The following is a 23,659-nucleotide window of genomic DNA, read 5'->3' on the forward strand; positions in this document are numbered from 1 at the left end:
CCCTTCTACAGATGAGGGAACTGAGGCACAGAGAAGTGAAGTGACTTGCCCAAAGTCACACAGCCAAGTGGAGACAGGATTCGAACCCACATCCTTTGCTTCCCAAGCCCGTTCTCTTGCCACTAGGCCGTGACGGTATTTGTTAAGCGCTTAGGATGTGCCAGGCGCTATTCTGAGTGCTGGGGTGGAGACAAGCAAATTAGGTTGGACACAGTCCCTGTCCCCTATGGGGCTCCCAATCTCGATTCCCCATTTTACGGATGAATTAACTGAGGCCCAGAGAAGTGAAGTGACTTGCCCAAGGTCACACAGCAGAAAAGTGGCAGAGTCAGGATTAGAACCCAGGTCTTCTGACTCCCAGGCCTGTGCTCTTTCCACTAGATACACGCTAGCATAGGTTTTCATTTACTTTGATTAAACGGAGACAGAGAAAGTGTTAGTTTCTGTAATTTATTTTAACGTCTGTCTATCCGACTAGTCTATGCTAAATAGCCCGGGTCCTCATGTACCTGAATAGAGACGGAAAATGTGTTGATTTCAGATTGTACGCCTCCATCTGTAATTCATTTTGTCTATCGACCCTAGTCTGTAAGATCCTCGTGGGCAAGGATCGAGTCTATCTACTCTGTTGCATTTTACTGTCCAAAGTGTTCAGTGTAATGTTCTGCATAGAGTAAGTGATCAATAAATACCGCTTGGATTCTGGCCACTTTAAAAATCAATAATTGACCCCGCTACAGCCCGTCACTCTACAGAGTCGGTGGAAGCCGCTTTTTCCATCCCTCTCAGCTACGTGGGATTTATAGAAGGTGTGTGGCGATCTCTTTACCTGTGGGTAACCTAGGGAGGTCCTTTGTCCAATACGGATCCAGTTCCGGAGGGTTTTATGTCCGTTATTTTTATTTTGGGGCCTTCCGTCCACTCCGGCTCCGGACGCCGATGTCTGAAACTCCCACCTGGTGTCCTCTGAGTTCACCCGGGGACAGCGGGGAGGTTTACTATGGGGTGAGGCCTCTTTGATTTAGGACCGACGAGGAGGGAGAAGAACGGCATCAGAGAGGGGCCAGGCGGGGGGGTAGAGATCACCTCGGCTGAACCCCGTCCTCCGGGACAAATCCTCCAACCCCAAACTGGAATGGGCAGAAACTTTAACCCTGTCTGCAGCGTGCACGAGGAGAGAGCCGGGTACACCGGCCAAAGAGAGCGCTGCAATCCTCTCCCTCCACCCGAGAGACCCAGGCCCACGTAGGAGAGAGAATTTCAGGCTCTGCTCCCTTACTGGAAGACTGGTTCTCATCCCCATCCCACCCGGGGCCAGCTCACGGCCGGGGGCCTGAGGATCCCCGCAGCCCCCGCTGGGCCTGGACGCCGTAGGGCCGGGCGGAAGCTGGGTGAGTGGCGGGAGCGGGAGGGAAGGCGGCCGGGGCCTGGGATCGACCGCTCTCGATCAGAGGGGGGAGAGGTGAAGCCCTGGCAGCCGGCGGAGCCGGCCGGACCAGCGGCAGTGGAACGGGAGTCGCTCCGGGCCGGCGGCGACTCACGCTGAAGCTTCCGGGCCCTTGCCCCCTTCTCCCGAAGCGGGCCAAACCAACGCTCACCTTCCACGAAGGGCAGTCGCGGCTGGGACCCCCGAGTGCTCTGCACCCACCTCTCTTGCTCACGGCCAGCTTTTGGGCCGCCCATCCCCACCGCTCCGACTTCCCATCCGGGTTCCCGTTGACCTTCCCATCTGAGCGACGGGAGAACCCCGGAGGTCAGCGGGAAGTCACAGGAGCTGTAGAAGCCCGGGGCTGGCGGAGAAGCAGCCCGTTAACACCCGTCCCGGTTCTGGGGTTCTTAGGGACCCGAGCGGGAGGACGTCGCTGCGGGGTCGGTCCGACGGTCTGCCGGCACCGTTCCGTCTCCCCCAAGTTGCCTGGGGGTTCGGCGTGATGGCCACGCTCCCGGACCTATATAGGCGCAGCTGAGCGAGGAGGGGAGGGCGTCTCCTTCCAACTCCCAGGAGCAGAGAGCAAACGGAGCAAGCCCGGTCCACCCTATCGCATCCGGGAGACCCTTCCCCTGATCGGGTACCTGGGCGACCCCCGCGGGGAAGGAGCACGACCCCACTCCGGGCCCATTCGGGGGACGGGCCCAGCTCCGCTCTCCGACCCGCCGTCCCAGCCCCCAAACAGAGTCCAGGCGGCGTCATCGTCTCTCTTCCCCCTTTAATTGACTCCGGAAAACCACGTCTTTCACTGGGTGACCTGCTCGGGAATTATAAAAATCACTCCGCCCGGCCCGACCTCGGGCCTCCCCAACCCTAACCCCGTGCTGCCCCGTCCTTACAAACTGCATATAAAAAAAAACACAACATCTTGGGCGTCCTCGGCGAGGGCCCGCTCAGTGCGGTGCGTGAGAGAGCGCCCGGCGGCGGGCCTATGTCCTCGACAAACCGCGGTTGTCCAGGTCTTTCACCTGCAACGCAAAGGGGGCGGCTGGTGAGAGGGATCCCGGTTACAAAAATAATAACGGTGGCGTCTGTTAAAGCGCTCGCTTCGCGCCCCGCCCCGAGCTGGGCGCAAGCGAGGGGCGAGATCGTCGGATCGGTCGCCCGGGGTTCACCGCCTTAAGAGATCGGGAGAGCTGGTATTTTGCTTCCACTTTACGGGGGTGGAAACCGAGGATGATAAGGACTGTGATAACGGTTAAGCGCTTACTATGTACCAGCCACCGTTCTAAGTGATAGAGGGTGAACCGCTCGCCCAAGGCCACGCAGTAGACGGATCCCTGCGTCGGGGAAAATTTTGCTCGGTTGTGTCGGCTTCCTCTGGCCGTTCTCTCCTTCTCGACCTCGGAGCGCTGACCGTTTCTACCTGCCCCGGCCCTCCTCTCCGCCCCCCCGCCTCTGGACAGCAAGCCCCCCGGAGGGGCAGGGCCCCGTTCTTTACCCCTGCTCCTTGGGCACTTCAGCGATCTTGATACCGTTCCGCTCTCCCAAGCGCTCAGCTCGGCGGGCGCTCGGCCGATTCCGCTTAGATCGGCCTCCTCAGAGCCCCAGCTGGGCTCCATTTTAATCAGTGATGATGGTGATATTTAAGTGCTCGCCCTGGGCCGAACTGTCCATTCCCAGCGCTCAGTACAGTGCTCTGCACATAGTAAGTGCTCAATAAATACTATTAAATGGATGAATGTGCCACATGTTATACTAGGTGCTGGGGTAGTAATGATAATAACTATGGAATCTGTTAAGCGCTTACTATGTGCCAAGCACCGTTCTAAGCGCTGGGGTAGAAACAAGGTCATCGGGTTGCCCCACGTGGGGCTCACAGTCTTCATCCCCATTTTACAGATGAGGGAACTGAGGCGCAGAGAAGTTAAGTGGCTGGCCCAGGGTCACACAGCAGAAATGCGGCGGAGCGGGGATTAGGACCCACGTCCTCCGACTCCCAAGCCCGGGCTCTTGCCACTAGGCCACGCTGCTTTCCTAAGCTGCCCCTGCGCCCCCGGCTTCCCGAGAAAGAGAGGTACGGGAGCGGAGCCTAACGGGGGAGGTGTCCCTGGTGGCCTCGTGACCGCGTGGCTGAGGTCAGATGCGGGGGGGGTTCTCGGTAGGGAAGACGACAGCCTCCCCTGACACCCCCCCCCAAACCCATATGCAAAGCGGGAGCCCCCCCCCCCCCCGAGCTCTCCCACCCCCGCCGAGGCCCGCAGGGGGAGACCCCGCGTCCCACACCCACTGACCTTGTATATCCTGACCAGCCAGTGCTCTGTGGTGTAAGCCTCTTCCAGCACGTCCAGCTCAAAGTCTTTGTTCCCGATCTCGGCGTTTCGCACGCGGTCGTAGCCCGGCGGACGCTCTGGGTCGGGGAAGAGCGAGAGACCCGTTGGCGCCGGCTTCCTCGGGGGAAGCATCCCGAAGTATCCCGAGGCCGGGAGGCCGGTGCTCTGCTCCCCGCCTTGCAGGTGGGAAGACCGAGGCCCCAGAACGGGAAAGTCCGGGAAGCCCCATTCAGTGGGGTACGGAGAGAGGGGGAGAGACCGGGGTACGACCCCGGCCGCCCTCGGGGCCCCGGGGCCGGCCCCCCGCCGCCCCCGGGTGCCCCTCACTCACTGGCTTCTGTGTAGACCTGCCCGAAGCGATAGTAACACATCTTGTACATGAGGCAGTTGAGCAGCACGGGGGAGCCCTCGCGGTCCACGCGGAACTCCCCCGTGGCCGTGTAGTAGTCGTGTTCCTTGATGTGCTTGCCCGTGTCCGTGCTCCCGCCGATCCGCACCATCCACAGGAATTTGTTGATATCTAGGGGGGAGGGACAAGCGGCTGCCTCAGCCCGGGGGCGGCCGGCAAGAGCCACCGTCTGCAGGGCCGCGGCCCGGCCGAACCGAGCCGATGCCGCTGACTTCGGGGGGCCGGGGGAACGGAGGGGCTCGCGTCTCTCCCGGGCTGGGCCGCCCGACCGGCCCGGCTGGGGAGGGGCTGAGGCTCTTCCGGACGGGGGCCGATCCCGCGTCCCCTACCCCCGCCCCCCCCCCCCCGTGGATTACCGTCGGAGGAATAGCCGGTGAGGCCCCCGAAGATGACCAGCACGTAGCTGACGTCCAGCTCCCTCATGATCTCGTAGGCCTTCTCCTCCGTGGACGCCATCGCCTGAGGGGTCAGAGGCGGGGGCCCGGTCAGAGGCCGGGATCCCGGCTCGAGGCCCGCAGTCGGGACCCCCGCGCCCCTTGAGGGCCGTCTGCTCATACCTGCCCCACCCGCGAAATGTGGGTGTTGTTCCACGTGTTGTTGTCCACTAAAATGGTCCGGTTGGCCATGGCCGTGATCTGATAGCCGTAGTCCCACCACGACATGACCTTGGCGTCCTGGAGGGGTGGGGACGGACGGTCGGCGGGCGGGAGATGGAGAGGAGACTCACCCCCGCCCCCCCCCACCCCCCCCACCGGCCCGAGGCCCCCGGGGCCACAAGCGGCCGCTTGGCCACGCGCTCTTCCTATCCCCCGCCCGGCCTCGGGGGCATCGTGCCGGCGCCGGCCCCTCCTCCGGCCCTGACCTCGGGGGTGTTGTGTCGGAGCCAGTAGTAGGCCTCCCGGAAGTCATCGAAGATGATCCTGCTGCCGTCCCCGCCCCGGGCGGAGAGCACGATGGAGGGGGAAGAGTAGGCCTCGCTGGTCACCCAGGTCGAGTGGAAGGTGTACGTGATGAGGAAGAAGGCCATGACCAGGATCATGCCGCTTGCCACCTGGAAGAGGAACCGGTCTCACGTGGCAAGACTGCCCGCCGGTCACCCTCTGTTGGCAGCCTCGGGGCCCGACTCCCCCCTCGGTGCCGTCCGTTACCTCCCCCGTCACGGTTAAGGGCGCCCAGGCGGCAGCACTCCTGAAGTAGCCTGGCCTTAGTAACACCGTTATCGTTATTACTGGGGTATCGGTTAGGTGCCTGCTCTGTGCCAGGCACTGCATTAAGCACTAGGGTCAATACCAGATAATCGCGTTGGACCCAGTCCCCGTCCCATATGGGCTCAGATCTAAGTACCAGGGAGAACGGGGCTGGAATCCCCATTTTGCAGAAGAGGAAACTGAGGCACGGTAGGCACGTGGCAGAGCAGGGATCGCAACCCAGGTCCTCGGACTCCCGGGCCCCGGCTCTTTTCGCAGGCCGCGGCGCTTATGCCAACTGTCCCCGCCATGTTGCTGAAGGCTCCTCAAGGGCAGGGCTGCCCACCTGGGCTCGGGCACCCGGCGGGGCGCTCGGGGCGCCTAGCCGGGGCTCAACCGGCACCGCCAACGTTGATGCCCAGAGGTGTTGCTCAGCCTGTGAGGAGGCAGGCCCGGCGCTCTGGCTCCGGCTGACTGGCACGGGGGAGCGCGGCGAGGGGATTCTCTAAAGTCCACCCAGCGGCCAACCCACTCGCACATGCTTGTGATGATAATAATAATAATCTGTGTGCAGAGCACTCTTCTAAGCGCTGGGGTAGAGACAGGGTCATCAGGTGGTCCCACGTGAGGCTCGCAGTCTCAATCTCCATTTTACAGATGAGGTAACTGAGGCCCAGAGAAGTGAAGCGACTTGCCCACCGTCACGCAGCTGACAGGCGGCAGAGCCGGGATTCGAACCCATGACCTCCGACTCCCGGGCTCTTCCCACCGAGCCAAGCCGCTTCTCTATGTCCAACTCCACCCTCAGCCCCGCAGCACTTAAATCTAAATCCACAATTGAATTCGATGCCTGTCTTCCCCGCTGGATCGAAAGCTCCTAGTAGGCGGGGCACGCGTCTACCAACTGTTAGACTGGACTCTCCCAAACGCTTAGTACAGTGCCCTGAGGACAGGAACCGCCGGATGGATACGATTAAGTGATCGACCGTGTCTGCCGATTCTGTTATACCGGACTTTCCCAAGCCCTTAGTAGTAGAGTGCACACAGTAAGCGCCCGATAAATACCACGGACTGATCAAGCAGAGATTCGAGGGCGGTGCGACAGAGGTAGAAATGGAACTTGCCGGATGTCTAGCAGGTGTACCGAGAGGTTGGGAAAGCGTGACAGAAGCACCAGACCCGTTCCCGGCCCGCGAGGAGCCGACGCCCCGGTGTCCCGGACCCGGGCCCGCCCTCCCCCGCACCTCATTCTTGATGGGGTACGTGGAGTCCTGCTGCTTCTTCGACTTCTTGTCGGGGCGACTGATGTCCAGGTTCTTCATGTAGGTGGAGAGCACCTGGGAGACGCCGATGCCGGACAGGATGCACATCACCGGGGCCAGGACCAGCATCAGGCGCACCTGGGGGGTAAAGAGAGGGAGGGGTCACCGTCCGCTCGCCTGCCCGCCGCGGCTACGACGCCCCCCCCGCCAAGGTCTAGCCGCTCGGCCGAGTCCCTCAAGATTTCCCCGAGCTCCCCGTGCCCCGCCGGGGACCCCCGTGTCCGAGCAGCTTTCCAGCCCCACCGGGTTCATGCTTGGGCACGGTAATCTCTGGGAAGACCGGGGCCCGGAGGCTCCCGGGGTCTGCCTCTCGGGCCGAAGGTCCCGCCCGGACGGCCCCGCGGCCCAGGCCTCAGCCCCGGTGAAGTCCAGGCTCCCGGTTTTGGGGTGCGTGAATTAGTTGTGGAGCCCAACGCTCCCGCTTTCTGCTCGGGTTCTCTGAGAGCGTCTCTGCCTCTCTCACTCCCCGTCCACTGGCCGGTCCCCGGGGTCAGAATCGAGGGCCGGACAAGGAGGGAGCTGTGAACAAAGTGCTCTTCCACTGCTAAGATCAGGTCTCCTCCTCTTCAGAAAGCAGGGCCGACCGGGAGACCTCTCACCACCATTCATTTGTCTCTCTCCACCCTCCAGCCCAGCTCGCCCATTCCCAACTGTGCCCGTGTCCCGCCAGTCCTTCCCCAGTAAATCTCTCATCAGTCCAGCCTTCCCGCTCCATTCCACCGCCACTGCCCCCGGCTCCAACCCCCGAGGTCTGGATCCCTGCCTCAGCCTCCTGGTCGGTCTCTGGCTTCATCCTCCATCATGGAGAAGTGGTACATAATGGAGGGGGAGTCAGGGAGGGAGACGGAGGAAGAGGCGGGGGCGTCGGATGGTCCGTGCTGGGTCAGTGGGGGGAAGCCAGGGATGGATGAGTGAGAATTAGGGGGCGTTGCACGGTCCGTGCTCGGTCACTGGAGGGAAGGTCAGGAACGTGTTGGGGGTTGGCGGTGGTCGGGATGTGGGACGGTCCACGCTCGGTAACCGGGGGAGAGGGAGGGATAGAGGGAGGAGAGTCGGGGCGTTGGATGATCTGCGTTGGCTCAGTGAGGGACAGTCAGGGTAGAAGAGTGGATAGTCGGGGATTTTTGGATGGACCATGATGGGTAACTGGAGGAGAGGGGGGAGGGTCAGGGGTGTTGGGTGACCCGCGCTGGGTCACCGGGGGAGAGTCAGGGATGGAGAGCGAAGAGTCGAGGGTGTTGGAAGGCCCAGCCCCAACCGTAAGGGTGGGTGCCCGGAAAGGCAACCGGCACAGGGTTCCTCCCAGCATCCCGGTGCCTCCGTTGCACCCGGAGTCCTGGGCCGGACGGACCGCTGGTCAACTCCGTCCTGGCGACGCTCGGGTTCCCACGATCCCGGCAGCAGAACCCGCCCTCCCCCAGGGTCGGTCTGCCCCGCTGCCGTCCCCGCTGCTCGGACGCTCGCCGCGCCGTCTGGACTGAATTCCCCCGGCCCTCCGGCTCCCTCCTCGCCGTCGGGAAACGGGTGCCGCTCGGCGTTCTGTCCGTCCCACACCGTCCAGGGCATCCCCCAGCACGGCCCCTCACCATGACGGCGGAGAAGTACATGCTGGTCACGCCGTACATGATGATGAAGATCCGGGCGTCCGACAGGTTCCTGAAGCAGTAGTAGAGGCCGACTGCGAGGGGGGGGAGAACGGCGTCAAAGGAGGCCGGGGGGGTCTCCGGCCGGACGAGGCCCGCCGGGAGCGGGCGGCCCGGAAGGCCGCTGAGCGCAACCGCTCTTGCCCGGCCCGGCCGAGGGAGGGAGGGGACGGAGGATAAGAGGGGGGCCGGACCTGGGAACATGAAGACCAGCAGCTGTAGGTCGAAATAGTAGGAGGACCAGGTGGTGGGCTGGTGCTCGGACACAGAGGCGATGATGGGGATGTTGTTCTTGGCATAAGAGGGGTCCAGCAGAGAGTAGAAACGGCCGGTCCACGGAGAGATTTTTCCTGGCGGGAAGGCGGGACATTACTATTTTCATTACGGCTAAGGAAGTGGGAGAGAGCGGTGCCAAGGAGTCGGCCTCCGTCCTGCGGGTCGGCTCCCGCCGCCCGTCTCCCGCCCGTGGTGGCGCGGTCGCAGGAGGATTGGGGGGAAGCCGGGATCTGGGCCGGGAGGGACTTGGTAATAGTAATAGTTGTGCTATCTGTTAAGTGGTTACTAGGTGCCAAGCACTGTTCTAAGCACCGGGGGAGATAGCAGTTAATCGGGTTGGACGCAGTCCGTGTCCCACGTGGGGCTCACGGCACTGATCACCCTTTTCCGGATTAGGTAACTGAGGCGCGGAGAAGCGAAGCGACTTGCCCACGGTCCCGCGGCCGAGTGGCGGAGCGGGATTAGAACCCAGGTCCCGCTGACACCCAGGCCCCCGCTCTATCCACCAGCCCAAGTGGCTCCTCTGGCTCAGAGGCAGCTCCGGGGCTGGTGGGTCAGGCCGCGGACCTCCCTCCCTAGAGGCTCGCCCGACCTAGGGGCCTCGGCGGGACCCCCACCCTCGCCGCCCCGGACCGGCCACTGCTCTTCCTCGCACCCGGCTCCCCACCCGGAAGCCCTCTGCCACGGATTGGGTGGAGGCAGAAGCTGCACGGGGAAAAGGCGACCGGGAGGCCGGGCCGGCAGGGACGGAGACGCACCGGAGGAGGAAGTGAAAAAACCAACCGGGCCGCCGGGCTGACACGGGTGTTGATGGGAGCCGCGGTGGCCTCGGTTTCCTCATCCGCAAAACGGGGTCGAGGCACCCGCTCGCCTTCTTAGGCTGGGTGGGGTGGGCACCGTGTTTGATACGAGGCACCGCGGCCAAGTGGCCAGACCACGGGCTCGGGGGTCAGAGGACGTGGGTTCTAGCCCCGGCTCTACCCCTTGTCTGCCGTGTGACCTCGAGCAAGTCACTTCACTTCTCTGTGCCTCGGTGACCTCACCTGTAAAATGGGGATTAAAGACTGTGAGCCCCAGGTGGGACAACCTGATCACCTTGTATCTACTCCAGTGCTCGCAACAGTGCTTGGCACAGAGTAAGCGCTTAACAAATACCATAATTACTATTATTATTACTATTACTGTCTGATGACCTTGAACCCACCCCAGCAGTTGGGAGCAGGGTAAGCGCTTAACGGCTTCGTGACAGTGATAATTCTCCCAGAAAACCGAAAGGATCAGGGTCAAGCCTAAGTTGGGTATGGCTGCTTGAGAAGCAGCGGGGCTCAGTGGCAAGAGCCCGGGCTCGGGAGTCAGAGGTCGGGGGTTCTGATCCCCCCCGCGCCGCCTGTCTGACTTCGGGCAAGTCACTTCACTTCTCCAGGCCTCGGTGACCTCATCTGGAAAATGGGGGTGAAGACTGTGAGCCCCAGGTGGGACGACCTGATCACCCTGTAGCCTCTCAAGTGCTGAAAACAATGCTTCGCACATAGTAAGCACTTAACAAATGCCATCATCATTATTATTATTAACCCACGTTTCCTGATTCCCGGTCCCGGGTTCTTTCGCCAGGTTGTTCTGTAGGAAGGTGGGGGAGATGGGCCCCTCCTCACCATTGGCTTTAAAGCCCTCAATCCCCTTGCCCCCGCCTATCTCACCTTGCCACTCTCCGACTACAACCCAGTCCACCCATTTCGCTCCCCTAATGCCAACCTTCTCACCGTCCCTCGGTCTCGTCCAGCTCATCGCCGGTCACATTACCCTATTTATTCTGTTAACGAAATGTACATCGCCTCGATTCTATTTAGTCGCCATTGTTTTTACGAGACGTTCTTCCCCTCGACTCTATTTATCGCCATCGTTCTCGTCCGTCCGCCTCCCCCGATCAGACCGTGCGCCCGTCAGACGGCGGGGACCGTCTCTATCTGTTGCCGACTTGTTCATTCCAGGCGCTTAGTCCAGTGCTCTGCACATAGTAAGCGCTCAACAAATACTACTGAATGAAGGAACGAACGTCCGGCCCGGGAACGCCCACCCTCCCCGTATGCGACGGACGATGACTCTGCCCCTCTTCGAAGCCTCCAAGAGGCCTTCTCTGATTAAGGCCTCTTCTTCTTCAACTCCCTTCCGCGGCAGCCTGACTCGCTCCCTTTATTCATCGCCCCTCCCAGCCCCACAGCACGTACGAGCGTATCTGTAATGTATTTATTTATATTAATGTCTGTCTCCACCTCTCCACCGTAAGCTCGTCGTGGGCAGGCAACGGGTCTGTTATATTGCTACACTGTACACGGAAAGCGCTCAGTAAATACGGTTGACTGACTGTCCCAGGTGGCCCCCCGACAGGCAAATCCCGAGAATCGAGCCTCGCCCCGACAGGCCGGGCCGAAGCGGCTGAGGACCGCTCGGTCCCCCCTACCTGTCAGCATGAGGACGGTCCCCACGGTGAGCAGGACGAAGCCCACCAGGGAGATGACGCTGCGGAAGAGGGTCTCGAACTGCTGGGGGCTCAGCTTGCTGCGGAGGTAGTCCACGAAAGCGTGGATCTGGCAGAGGCCGAAGACGCCGAAGGCCGCCATGTGCTCCGACGACAGCACAGGCTGAGGGAGAGACGCGCCTCTAAGTGGCCCGGGGCGTGCCCGGAGAGACGGCCCGCGTCCCGCCGACCACGGGGGACCGCACGTCCGATGCGGACAGAGCCGGCGGCAGCGGGACCGGGGGCGAAGCGGGGACGGGGAGAGGACCGTTCCGACGGAGGGCACCTCCGGAAAGGCCGGGCCAGGCCGGGGGAGGTCCCCGGTGAGGCGGGGCTGGCTGTGGGGCCGCCCCACGGGGCCCGGTCGCGGGCAGGACGGGCTCCCTCGCATCCTGGGCACCTGCCAGCTCTGGGCGACCACCCCTCAACGGTCGCGTCTCCTCGGAGTCCGGGGACCCCGAGACGGCGGCCGGGAACCGAGATTCACGGCCGGCGTGCGGGCCCGACGAGGGTGGGCCCGGAGAGTCGATGTGGGGAGGGGCCGACCCCCCCCAACCCCGTGCCCCTAGGCCCGAGGGAGGAGGCCCACCTGGAAGCCCACGAAGGAGATCTGCATGGACAGGATGGTGCCCAGGCAGTAGACGGTGCAGTAGGCCACGTAGATGCGGTGCGAGAAGCGGCCCGTCAGCATCAGCACCAGCACGTGCAGGGGGATCAAGTTGATGAGGAAGACGTAGCCGCCCCATGACGACACCTGGGCGGGCACAGGCGGGACGGTTCCTCGGAGGCCCCCGAAGCTCCGGCTCCTCCTCCCGGCCTTCCCTAGGCCGCCGCCATCTCCCTCCGGAAACCCGGAGACCCTCCCGGCCCGTCGGGGGAGAGCGGGACTCACCCTCCTGAGAGAGCGCTTCCAACCAGTCGGCGACCGGCCCTCCCCCGCTAGACTGGAAGCTGCCTGAGGGCAGGAATCCCGTCTGCTAGCTCTACTCTATCTTCCCGGGCGCCCAGTACAGTCCGTTCACCATGACTGACGACTGATTGGGTGGGCCCGGCCAGGGCGGGTAGGGGGTGGGGGGTGAGGCCTCCAGTCACTCACCATGTAGAAGTAGGCGAGGGCACACATGGCGGCCCAGTAGATGGAGCCCGTCTTCACGGCCTTGATCCACATGTAGTAGGTGAGCAGCATACAGAAGATGGCGATCCCTGAGAGGGAGACAGACGCCCCACGTGTCAGCCGGGAAGGGAACGAGGGACGGACGGAAGCCCCCACCGACTCGCCCGGGCCCCCCCCGCCACCTCGGCCCAGCGGTCAAACCCGGGAGGCTCCGGTGGGTCAGAATCAGAAAGACCGGCGGCCTGTGCCGACGAGGGAACGAGCCTCTGTCGATCAGTCGGTCGTATCTGCCGAGCGCTTACGTGCGCAGAGCCCCGTACTAAGCGCTTGGGAGGGCACGATATACCGATCGGCAGACACATTCCCTGCCCACAGTGAGCTGACGTCTGGGGGGGGGAGACGGGCATTAATATAAATAAATTACGGATTTGTAATAAGTCCCGTGGGGCCGGAAGGGGGGGGGACGAATAAAGGCAGCAAGTCGGGGCATTGCAGAAGGGAGCGGGAGGAGAGGAAATGAGGGCTTAATCAGGGGAGGCCTCTTGAAGGAACTGTGCCTTCAATCCGACTTTGAGGCGGGGGAGAGTGACTGCCTTTATAATCATCTTTATTTCACGTCGGGCCCCGAGGGCCTCTCCGAAGGGGCCCCGAAAGCTATCCCCGCCCGGAGGCGGGTGGGGGGGGGGGGGGGCGACCGGCTGACTTCCCTCAGTGCTTTCCCCACAGTGGGTTCCAGTTTCTTCCAGCCTGAAACCAATCTCAGCCTCCCGGCCCTCGGGCCTCTCCCCAGCCCTTCAGCCTGCCCGCAGCTCAGGCTGGGGGAGGGGCGGAAAGGCCACTTCAGCTCCCCGGGGGCCTCACCTTCATTGTCGTAGGAGCCGGCCACCGAGCGAGAGATGTATCCCGGCACCACGGCGATCATGGCAGCGGCGAGCAGCCCGGCGCCCGCATCCTGGGGGGGCCGAGGGGCACGGCAAGCTTGACCCCACCCCCGGCCCCAGGGCCCGGCCAGCCGAACCAGGGGGCTCCCAAGGAAAGCCGGCAGGACCTCGAGCTCCCCGAAAGGACGGTGCCCGGGGGGCGGGGGCGGCGGCGACCGCTTCCTCTCCCCTCTCCACCCTCCGGGGAGGCAGCCCCCTGCGGCCTCAGGGCTCCGGTTCTGCTCTACTTCGGCCGGGCCCGGACCGTCGACTCCCTCGACAACACCCCTCTTCTTCCACCGCGGGCCCAACCGCTCCGTCCCAGATTCCCCTCGCGGGCCAGGGCCCAGAGAGGACCCCGGCGCCCGGTCCCGAGAGGCGGCCGATCCCTGGGCACCGCAGCCCCCTCGGCGCGGGGGGGGGGGGGGGGGAAAGGATGGCAAGCAGCGGCAGACGGTCCCCGTCCCGTGCCGACGGGCAGAAGGGAAGGGGTCCCCCTGCCCGGCCCCGGGGAGGTCAGCTGACGTTCTTAACCTCTCATCGGGGCCCCGGACACCCCGAGAGCCAGGCCCGGCAACTCTCCGCCCCGGGCGGCCCCGCCGAGCCGGGTCCATGACCCCGGGGGGCTGGGACCGAGAGCCAGAGCCGTGCCCGCACCAAGGCAGAAGCCCGACGGGAAGGGAAATCCCTCGCGCCCAGAGCCGGAGGCACCCTCCCTGCCTCTCTTCCGCTCCCTCCTCAGATCCCCGAGGCCCTGGGCGTCGTCTACAGGCCGGGCCCCGGATTTCACCCTCGCCCTTCTGGAGACAGCGGGTCCACCGGGACACAGAGAGAGAGGAAATCATCGGCTCCGGGAAACCCCGCTGGACACGGGTCTCGGCAGGGGGAACGGGACCACCCCGCCCGCCCCCCGACTCCCCAGTCCTTCACCTTGAGCTCTTTGGTGAGGTGGTAGGTGACAACGGTGGTGAAGGAGGAGAAGAGAGGTGCCAGGAACACGCAGACGTTCCGGATGTCGATGGTGATGTGGAAGAAATGCAGCACGTGGTAGATCGCGGCGGAAGTGATCATCAAACCTGCCGGGGGCCGGGGAGGATGGGAGATCCCGCTCACCGCCGGGCCGGGCCCCGGGGCCCGGGCCGGGCGGTCCCGCCGGCTCCCGCCGGAGGTGGGCCTCACCTGGGTAGATGGTCCCGCCGATGATGCGCCCCAGAGGGTACCAGGCCCGGTCGTCGAACCAGTTATGGAATTTATAAAACCCCTCCTCCGCCAGGAACCGGGTGGTGCGGTAGTTGAAGTACCTACAGGAGGAGGGACGGAGCTCGTGGTTAACGGGGGCTTGGCCACGGGGTAGGCCGGCTGTGCCGCGGGGTCGGGGGACGGAGGCGCCAAGGCACCCGGCGGGGGAGGTCGGAGAGGGAAGTCACAGACGGTCCAACCGCTAGGTGCTCAGCTCCCGAAGGGCCGGGATCGGGTCTACGATCCAACTCTCCTAGGAGCTCGGTACAGTGCTCAGCACACAGTGGGCACTTAATGAGTGGTATTTATCGAGCGCTTACCGTGTGCAGAACACTCTACTGAGCACTTGGGAGAGTACAATGCAACACAGTTGGTAAACGACTGGGCTTTTTTGAGGCTCCTCCTTTCACTGGCCCCAGGAAAGAGGAGGAGGAGAAGCTGCCCACCTACCTATTTTTCCATTCCCTTTTCCCTCTGATCTGTGATTATCTTCTGTCAGTTTCCCATTAGCGTGTAAGTCTCTTGGGTCCTCCTCCAAGAAGCCTTCCCAGGCTGAGCTTCCCCCTTTCCCTCTGCTCCCTCTCTGCCCCCGCCTTCGCCTCCCCTCAGCTAAGCCCCCTTTCCGCCCTTTCCCTCTGCTCCTCCCCCTCTCCCTTCCCCTCAACACTGTGCTCATTTTCTATATTTTTATCCCCCTATTTATTTTGTTAATGAGGTGTCCGTTCCCTTGATTCTATTCATTGCGATTAAGTTGTCTTATTTTTTGTCCGTCTCCCCCGATTAGACTGTGCGCCCGTCAATGGGCAGGGATGGTCTCCATCTGTCGCCGAATGTCCATTCCAAGCGCTCGGTACAGTGCTCTGCACAGAGCAAGCGCCCAATAGATACTACCGAATGAACGAATGAATGGGGTGGACTTCCCGAGCACTGACGAGCAGGCGCTCACCTTCCTGCTCGGCCCTCAGGCCCTCTGCCCCGGGCAGAGAGAAGGATTTTAAAGCCCCGGGCGGGCTGCGGGCTCCTTTCCGGAAATTTGGTCGCCAGGGAGGGCCGGCCAAAGGCTGGATCCAACGAGGTCTGCCCCGGTGAGCGGGCACCTCGGCGTCGAGCGTTTAATGCAGCCCGTCGCACCCAGTGGGCGCTCAATAAGTACCACCCGGACTGTCAACAGCGCCTCCCCGCTGCCCCAACGAACTGACCGCGCACCCTCTGCGGAGGAAGTCGGGGAGGGAGTTAGGCTGCCTCGGGTACCGAACGTCCGAGCGCCGGGGGTTTTTAAGGGGGGAGGCTTCGCTCCCACACGTCCGCTCACGTGGGGTCTCGGCTGTGACCTGAAGTTTCAGATCCCGGTCGGCGGGGCCCGGGGGCCGCCCGCGGGCACCCTGGCCTCCGGGGGCTCGCACCCCAAACCCACCCGCCGACGGGCCCCGGAAACGCAGCCCCGGGAGCGGCCGCCCCCAGAAGGAAGCGGGCCCGGACCCGGCGGCGGGACTTACGGGTCGAACTCGTGGATCACGCTCTCGAATCTCAGGACGGAGAACAGGCGGGTGGAGAAGGCTGTGAAGCAGGTAATGATGACAATTGTGGTACTTGTTAAGCGGTTACTATGTGCACGGCACTGTTCTAGGCGCTGGGGGAAATACGGGGTGATGAGGTTGTCCCACGTGGGGCTCGCGGTTTTAATCCCCATTTTACAGAGGAGGTAACTGAGGCCCAGAGAGGTTAAGTGACCTGCCCAAAGTCACACAGCTGACAAGTGACAACTATGGTACTTGTTAAGCGGTTACTACGTGCCGAGCGCTATTCTAAGCACTGCGGTAGGTACAGGTTGAGAGGCAGCGCGGCTCGGTGGAAAGAGCCCGGGCTTGGGAGTCGGAGATCATGGGTTCGAATCCCGGCTCGGCCACTCGTCAGCTGGGTGACTGTGGGCGAGTCACTTCACTTCTCTGGGCCTCAGTGACCTCATCTGGAAAATGGGGATGAAGACCGGGAGCCCCACGTGGGGCCACCCGATGACCCTGGGTCTCCCCCAGCGCTTAGAACAGTGCTCTGCACACAGTAAGCGCTTAACAAATACCAACATTATTATTACAAGTTAATCAGGTGGGACCCAGTCCCTGTCTCACCTGGGGTTCACACTCTTAATCCTCATTTTACAGATGAGGTCACTGAGGCCCAGAGAAGTGAAGCGACGTGCCCAGGGTCACCGCGGCTCGGTGGAAAGAGCCCCGGCTCGGGAGTCGGAGGTCACGGGTTCGAATCCCGGCTCTGCCACCTGTCGGCTGTGTGACCGTGGGCGAGTCACTTCCCTTCTCTGTGCCTCAGTGACCTCGTCTGTAAAACGGGGCTGAAGACCGTGAGCCTCACGCGGGACGACCTGACCCTGTATCTCCCCCAGCGCTTAGAACAGTGCTCTGCACCTAGTAAGCGCTTAACAAATACCAACATTATTATTACGATAGCAGACGCGTGGCGGAACCAGGATTAGAAGCCGGGTCCTTTCGAATCCCAGAGAACCGATCCGTCGGGGCGGCCACGGGGAGAACGGGAGGACCGGCCTTTCCCGAGCCCCCGGCGCCTCCCCGGAGACCACCCGGTGGTTCCTCCCTCCCAGCGACCGACAGGGACCAAGTGCCACCGCTCCCCAATCCTGGAGGTCAGAGGTCGCTCCCGCTGACCCCCCCCCGCGGGTCCCCTGACAGATGCTCGCACCTCAGAGACAAGCCAGTCGGGACGGAGGGCCGGGCCCGGGTTCCAGGGACCCCCGTGGGAGCACGTGCCGCACAGGAGTCGGCCTGGGCCTCCCGACCTCGCCCCAGGCCCTCCCGAGGGCGAAGGGAATGGCAGCCGGACCCCCACCCCGAATCCCGCCAAGCCCTCTTTCGCCCTCCGGCCGAGAGGGCGACGTCCGGGGGCCGAAGGGAGAGGAGCCGCCCGTTTCCCTCTCGCCGGGGGTTACGCCGGGCAGGGACGGAGCTGGGCGGAGAGGAGCCGGCCGACCGCGGGGTTGGGGGCGGGTGGGAGGTGGGGGAGGGAGGGCGGGGAGGGGCCGAGGGCGGACTCACAGAGCACAGCGGCCATGGACAAGATGAGGAGCTTGAGGAGCGTGTCCTGCTTCTCGTACGACAGCCGCAGGAAACCCAGCTTGGTCATGTTGGCGTCAGAGGGGGCCCGCGGAGGCGGCACGCGCGACAGCTGTGGAGGGGAGACCGTCGGGACGGGAGGGGCCGACGCCGGGCGGCCACCGACCGCCCCCCCCCCGCCCGCTCTCTCGTCCAGAGAACGGGGCCGAGCCGGAGTCCCCCACCCTGACGGATCCTCGAGGGAGCGGGACTCGGCCGGAGGCTCACGTGGGCGGCGGCTCGGCCGGGTGGATCGAGCCCGGGCCCGGCGGTGGGAAGAAGCCGGGTTCTGACCCCGCCTCCGCCACCTGTCTCATTCATTCGATCGGATTTACTGAGCGCTTCCTGCGGGCAGAGCACCGTACTGAGCGCTCGGGAAGTACAGCTGTCTCCCGCGTGACCTTCGGCGAGTCACCTGACTCTCCGTGCCTCAGGGACCTCGTCTGTAAAACCGGGATTAAGCGGGTGAGCCCCACGTGGGACACGGGCTGGGTTCAAGCTGATGGGCTCGTATTTATCCCGGCGTCTAGGAAGACGCCCGGGCCGCCCGGTCCCGCGGCTGGCGAGGCTTGACAGCTGGCGGGGGCGAGCAGGGAACCGGAGGGGGTCCCCGAGCGGCCTGACGGAGTAAACCCTTGGGAGGTGCCACGAGATGGATACGTCGAGTCTCCGGGGATCGCGGCGGGCGGACGCCCGGGCGAGAAGTGGGAGTTGGAGATACCCGGGCACCGTGCCCGTCTCCCCGCCCCGTCCCCGGGCTCTGCCTCGACGGGGGGGGCGCGGTCGGACCGAGAGCCCTGAGAGATGGGTCTCGGGGCCGGGGTGGGGGAGCGAGCGGGCTACTCCCAGTGGCGTTCGGCTCGGCGCCCTCCCTGCCGGAAGGGCGGCGCGGACCGGCCGCCAGGGTCCACAGCTCCCTCGGGCCCCGTGACCTCGGTCAGCCAACGGTATTTACTGAGCGTTTACCGAGTGCGGAGCACGGTACTAAGCGCTTGGGGGAGGCCAATGTAACACTAAACCGACACATTCCCTGCCCGCGACGAGCTCACGGTCTAATCCAGACCCGGGGAGAGAATGAGAACTTCTTTAGGCAAAAACGGAACCGTAATAAAAAGTACGGAGCTCCCGCAGGGACGGATGAATGAAAAGGGCTGTAGAAATGTTCAATGTAATTACTGACTCCACAGATGCCTCTTCTACCTCTAAAAGACACCGGACTGTTTGCAGAGCTTCTCATTCTTAAGCTTTGGGAAAGTAGGTCACTGTCTTTCCTCTGCCTCTAGTTCACTTTTCCCATTTATTCTCTCACCTGTGTTTCAAAAAACACAGCGACCGGAACATTCCACAGAAGCAGAAAATGGTGTCCGCACAGTCTTTAAAACTCAATTTTCAATAACCCCGAACTGCGTTTGAAATAACCCTGTTTCTATTTATTGCTATTGTTCTGGTCTGTCCGTCTCCCCCGATCGGACCGTACGCCCGTCAAAGGGCGGGGACCGTCTCTAATCTGTTACCGATTTGCCCATTCCAAGCGCTTAGTCCAGTGCTCTGCACATAGTAAGCGCTCAATAAATCCCATCGAATGAGTCTACAGGCTGCAATCTACAGTCTGGACCTGTCACCGTGTCAAGACGCGACCGTCCTTCGCCCTGGCCCCGTATCCTTCGTCTGCGGGGCAGGGGCCGCTGCTCCGGCTGGGATGGTGCGAGTGGAATAAAGGGTCCCGGGGAAGCAGAGCCGTGGTCTCTCATGGGGAGGAGCCGGCCGGGCGGGGTGCCTGCGTTAATAATAACTATTACTATGCGCACAGCGCCGCTCTAAGCGCTGGGGGCTACAAGGTGAGCAGGTTGTCCCACGTGGGGCTCACGGTTTTCATCCCCGTTTTCCAGATGAGGTAACCGAGGCACAGAGAAGTGAGTCGCCCAAAGTCACACAGCTGGCAAGAGGCAGAGCAGGGATTAATAATAACGATGTTGGCATTTATTAAGCGCTTACTACGTGCAGAGCACCGTTCTAAGCGCTGGGGGAGATCCAGGGTCATCAGGTCGTCCCACGGGAGGCTCACAGTTAATCTCCATTTTACAGATGAGGTCGCTGAGGCACAGAGAAGTGAAGTGACCCTGCCCAGCGGCAGAGCCGGGATTCGAACCTCTGACCTCTGACTCCCCGGCCCGGGCTCTTGCCGCCGAGCCCCGCCGCTTCTCTGAGTTTCCGGCGGGAGACTGAGGAGCGACGGGGGGGGAGGGAGGAGCTGGGGCCGGAGATACGGGGGTCAGGAGGACGGGGGAAGCGAAAGCGGGGGGAGGATGGGGAGACCGGAGAGGAGGATGGACCAGCCCCATTATGCCCGCAACCTCCTTCCTCTCTCCCGGGGGGAAGAGAAGATCACGCAGAGGATGGCGATGGCAATTCCCTCAGGAAGTACTCAGCTCCCGGGGCACCGACGCCGACCCTTCCCCTTGTCGACAAGGACCCCCCCGCCCACCTCCCCACCGCGGCCCGGCCGCCGGGGTCCCGCGACCGATCCTCCGGCGTCACGCCCGGAGACTCCCCGTGGCCGGAGGGGAGGGAAAGGGAGTCTTGCGGGCAAGGGACGCGTCAACCGACTCCGTGGCATCCAACGCTCCCGCTTAGTACGGTGCTCGGTACGCGGTGAGCGCTCGTTAAACAGGACTCGTCGATGGGCTCGGAGGGGACCCGGAGATCCTGGCCCGAGCTCCGGAGACCCGGGCGAGGGACCGGTTCGTCGCCAGCCCTGGACGGCTGCCTGGGCAAGGGGAGGCAGAAGACACCAGAGGTGACCGCGCCGGACTCTCGGCCTCCTTCGGCCCAGGCCTCTGACAAGCTCCCCGCCCGACCCTCTTCCGGCCGGCCTCGACGTCCAGCCGGGGGTCAGGAGCGGAGAGCCGAGGGGCGGTCGTCCCCGGCGGGGCTGGGGGAGATGGGGAGCCGATCCTGTCCGGCCCCAAATCGCTGGGTCCCCCGAGGCCCCGTGAGGAGAGCTGGCGGACTCAGGGGCCCAGACCGTCCCCAACGCCCAAAACCCACTCCAGACCTCGCGCTGGAGAAGGAAGAAGGGGGAGGTCTTTTACCCCAGGCCGGGCTGGCTCATTCATTCACCCGATCAAATTTATCGAGCGCTGTGTGCAGAGCACTGTACTAAGTGTACGGGAGAGTACGACCTAACAATAAACAGACACGTTCCCTGCCCACGACGAGCTCGCAGACCCCAACCCCGCTTTCCCTCTGCTCCCCCCCGCTCCCGTCCCCTCCCCTCGGCACCGTACCCGTCCGCTCGACTGTATATATCTTCGTCACCCTATTTATTTTGTTTAATGAGATGTACGTCACCCTGATTCTATTTATTTGCCACTGTTTTAATGAGATGGTCTTCCCCTCGACTCTATCTATCGCCACCGTTCTCGTCCGCCCGTCTCCCCCGGTTAGACCGTGCGCCCGTCCGAGGGCAGGGACCGTCTCTATCTGTTGCCGATTTGTCCATTCCAAGCGCCTAGGACAGTGCTCTGCACATAGTAAGCGCTCAATAAATACTATCGACTGAACCCACGGGGTCCACAACCTCCCCAGGAGGGAGGAGGCCTCGGTGGCCAAATCGGCAGCTGGGACCACATGAGAGTTCGGTCCACTGCTGGGCTTCGGAGTCAGAGGTCACGGGTCCGACTCCCGGCTCTGCCACTTGTCAGCTGGGTGACTGCGGGCGGGTCACTTCACTTCTCTGTGCCTCAGCGACCTCATCTGGAAAATGGGGATTAACTGGGAGCCTCCCGTGGGACGACCTGATGACCCTGGATCTCCCCCAGCGCTTAGAACGGTGCTCTGCGCGTAGTAAGCGCTTAACAAATACCAACATTATTATTATTATTATTATTAAAGGAGGGCAGGCTGGCAGACAAGCTGGCACCCCCGGCGGGGTGGAGCCCCCCAGATGGTACCAGCACCACAGCGAACAGCTGGGGGAAGGTTATCGCCGGGACTCGGGGGAATCCGGCCGGGAAGCTAATCCGCTAACTGCAATAATTCATCACTGAACGAACGACGCTCCTCCTCTCCTCCTCGCGGGGAAGGGAACGGAGCCGCTGAAGCCGCTCGGCCGGGAAATCCGTCCCGGAGGGCACCGGGCGGTCGGCCCCTGCTGCCGGGCCCCAGCTCGGGCGGTAGAGGAGCAGCGTGGCTCAACGGGAAGAGCCCGGGCTGGGGAGTCAGAGGTCATGGGTTCGAACCCCGGCTCCGCCGCTCGGCAGCTGGGTGACTGGGGGCGAGTCACTTCACTTCTCTGGGCCTCAGTTCCCTCACCTGGAAAATGGGGATGAAGACGGTGAGCCTCACGTGGGACCACCTGATGACCCTGTATCTACCCCAGCGCTTAGGACGGTGCTCTGCACGGAGTAAGCGCTTAACAAATACCAACGCTATTAAGTGGCGGAGGCGGGATTAGAACCCACGACCTCCGACTCCCAAACCCGGGCTCTCGCCACTAAGCCACGCTCCCGCTTATCCCGACTCCGCCACTTGTCAGCTGTGCGACTGTGGGCGAGTCACTTCACTTCTCTGTGCCTCAGTTCCCTCCTCTGCCAAATGGGGATGAAGCCTGAGAGCCTCACGTGGGCCCACCTGATGACCCTGGATCTCCCCCAGCGCTTAGCACAGTGCTCTGCACACAGCAAGCTGCTTAACAAATACCAACGTCATTATTATATTTTTATTACCCTATTTCTATTGTTGATGAGTTGGTATTTGTTAGTATTTGTTAAGCGCTTACTATGTGCAGAGCACTGTTCTAAGCGCTGGGGTAGACACAGGGGAATCGGGTTGTCCCACGTGGGGCTCCCAGTCTTCATCCCCATTTTCCAGATGAGGTCACTGAGGCCCAGAGAAGTGAAGTGACTCGCCCACAGTCACCCAGCTGACGAGTGGCCGAGCCGGGATTCGAACCCGTGACCTCTGACTCCAAAGCCCGGGCTCTTTCCACTGAGCCACGCTGCTTCGAATCTATTTATTATGATTCTGTTGTCTTGTTTTTGCCCTTCTGGCTCCCCCCGATTCGACCGTGAGCTGGTCGCTGGGCAGGGATGGTCCATTCCAAGCGCTTAGTCCAGTGCTCTGCACATAGTAAGCGCTCCGTAAAAACGATTGATGAATGAACGGCCTCTCTCCGTTGCCCCAACTGTCCATTCCAGGCGCTTGGCAGAGTGCTCTGCCCAGAGTTGGCGCTCAAGGCTCAGTGGAAATTCAATAGTATTTTTATTCAATAGTATTTATTGAGCGCTTACTATGTGCAGAGCACTGAAGAGCCTGGGCTTTGGAGTCGGAGGTCATGAGTTCGAAACGCAGCTCTGCCACTTGTCAGCTGTGTGTCCCTGGGCGAGTCACTTCACTTCTCTGGGCCTCAGTGACCTCATCTGTCAAATGGGGATGAAGACTGGGAGCCTCACGTGGGCCCACCTGATGACCCTGTGTCTGCCCCAGCGCTTAGGACAGTGCTCTGCACCTAGTAAGCGCTTAACAAATACCAACATTATTATTATTATCCTTACTCTTGAATGAATGAATGAATGAATGAATGGATGGCTCAGTGACCCATAGGCCTTTGCGGGTGACCAAAGCCCCCCAACCCCCATCGTCAGCCCCAATGACAGCGCGTGGGGTCTCCTGCCTCCATGTTGTTCTTTTCCCTGCCCCCTTTACCAACCACTCGGGGACCCCCCCTGCCCTTTGACCCCTGACCCCTCCGCAGCCCCCCAAAGACCCCCCTCACCTGGGTAGGGCTCGACGGGCCTACGTGGGGCTCCCTCTGCCATCCGTTCAGCGGCGCACCCAACCCCGGCCGCCTCCCCCCGATTGGCCGGCGCCGGCGCCCCCGCCCCCAATCCCGGAACCCTATTGGGCGCCAGCCCTGTCCGTCAAGAGGAAGGGCGGGAAGAGCGCCTCATCGCCGGCCTGGCCCTTCATTGACCGGGCGGGGGGGGCGGGACTAGTCCCCCTTCCCGCGTTCCTATTGGTCGGAGGGGAGAGGCGGCTCCCGCAGTTTGGTTGAGAGCCGAGGAGTGACGTGTCCGTCCGGTACGGGGAGGCGGGGGTGGGGGGGGGCGCCGCGCCAATGTCCTCACGTGACCGGAGCTGGCCCGGGCG

At 62.7% G+C, this 23,659-nt stretch overlaps 1 protein-coding gene across 1 annotated transcript; it reads right to left on the reverse strand.

Annotated features, from left to right (window-relative positions):
• Positions 1-2,190: 2,190 nt before the first annotated feature.
• On the reverse strand, positions 2,191-23,379 carry STT3A (STT3 oligosaccharyltransferase complex catalytic subunit A). Its single transcript, XM_029075516.1, has 18 exons — positions 23,286-23,379; positions 17,453-17,582; positions 15,884-15,944; positions 14,328-14,449; positions 14,079-14,224; positions 13,090-13,180; positions 12,211-12,317; positions 11,704-11,868; positions 11,058-11,238; positions 8,518-8,673; positions 8,267-8,358; positions 6,603-6,758; positions 5,034-5,222; positions 4,729-4,845; positions 4,528-4,630; positions 4,094-4,282; positions 3,724-3,839; positions 2,191-2,457 (listed from the first exon to the last, which is right to left on the reverse strand). The coding sequence occupies exons 2-18, from the start codon at positions 17,538-17,540 to the stop codon at positions 2,419-2,421; spliced, it is 2,118 nt and encodes a 705-aa protein (XP_028931349.1). The 5' UTR covers positions 17,541-17,582; positions 23,286-23,379; the 3' UTR covers positions 2,191-2,418.
• Positions 23,380-23,659: the final 280 nt, after the last annotated feature.

This window comes from Ornithorhynchus anatinus, chromosome 11, assembly GCF_004115215.2.
Source record: "Ornithorhynchus anatinus isolate Pmale09 chromosome 11, mOrnAna1.pri.v4, whole genome shotgun sequence".
Classification (NCBI taxonomy): domain Eukaryota; kingdom Metazoa; phylum Chordata; class Mammalia; order Monotremata; family Ornithorhynchidae; genus Ornithorhynchus; species Ornithorhynchus anatinus.

Coding starts and splice junctions, on each gene's coding strand:
- STT3A (XM_029075516.1), bottom strand. CDS start 17,540: ATGACCAAGCTGGGTTTCCTGCGGCTGTCGTACGAGAAGCAGGACACG. Junction 15,945..17,452: donor GTCCATGGCCGCTGTGCTCT/GTGAGTCCGCCC, acceptor CCTGCTTCACAG/CCTTCTCCACCCGCCTGTTC. Junction 14,450..15,883: donor GTGATCCACGAGTTCGACCC/GTAAGTCCCGCC, acceptor CTCCTCCTGTAG/GTACTTCAACTACCGCACCA.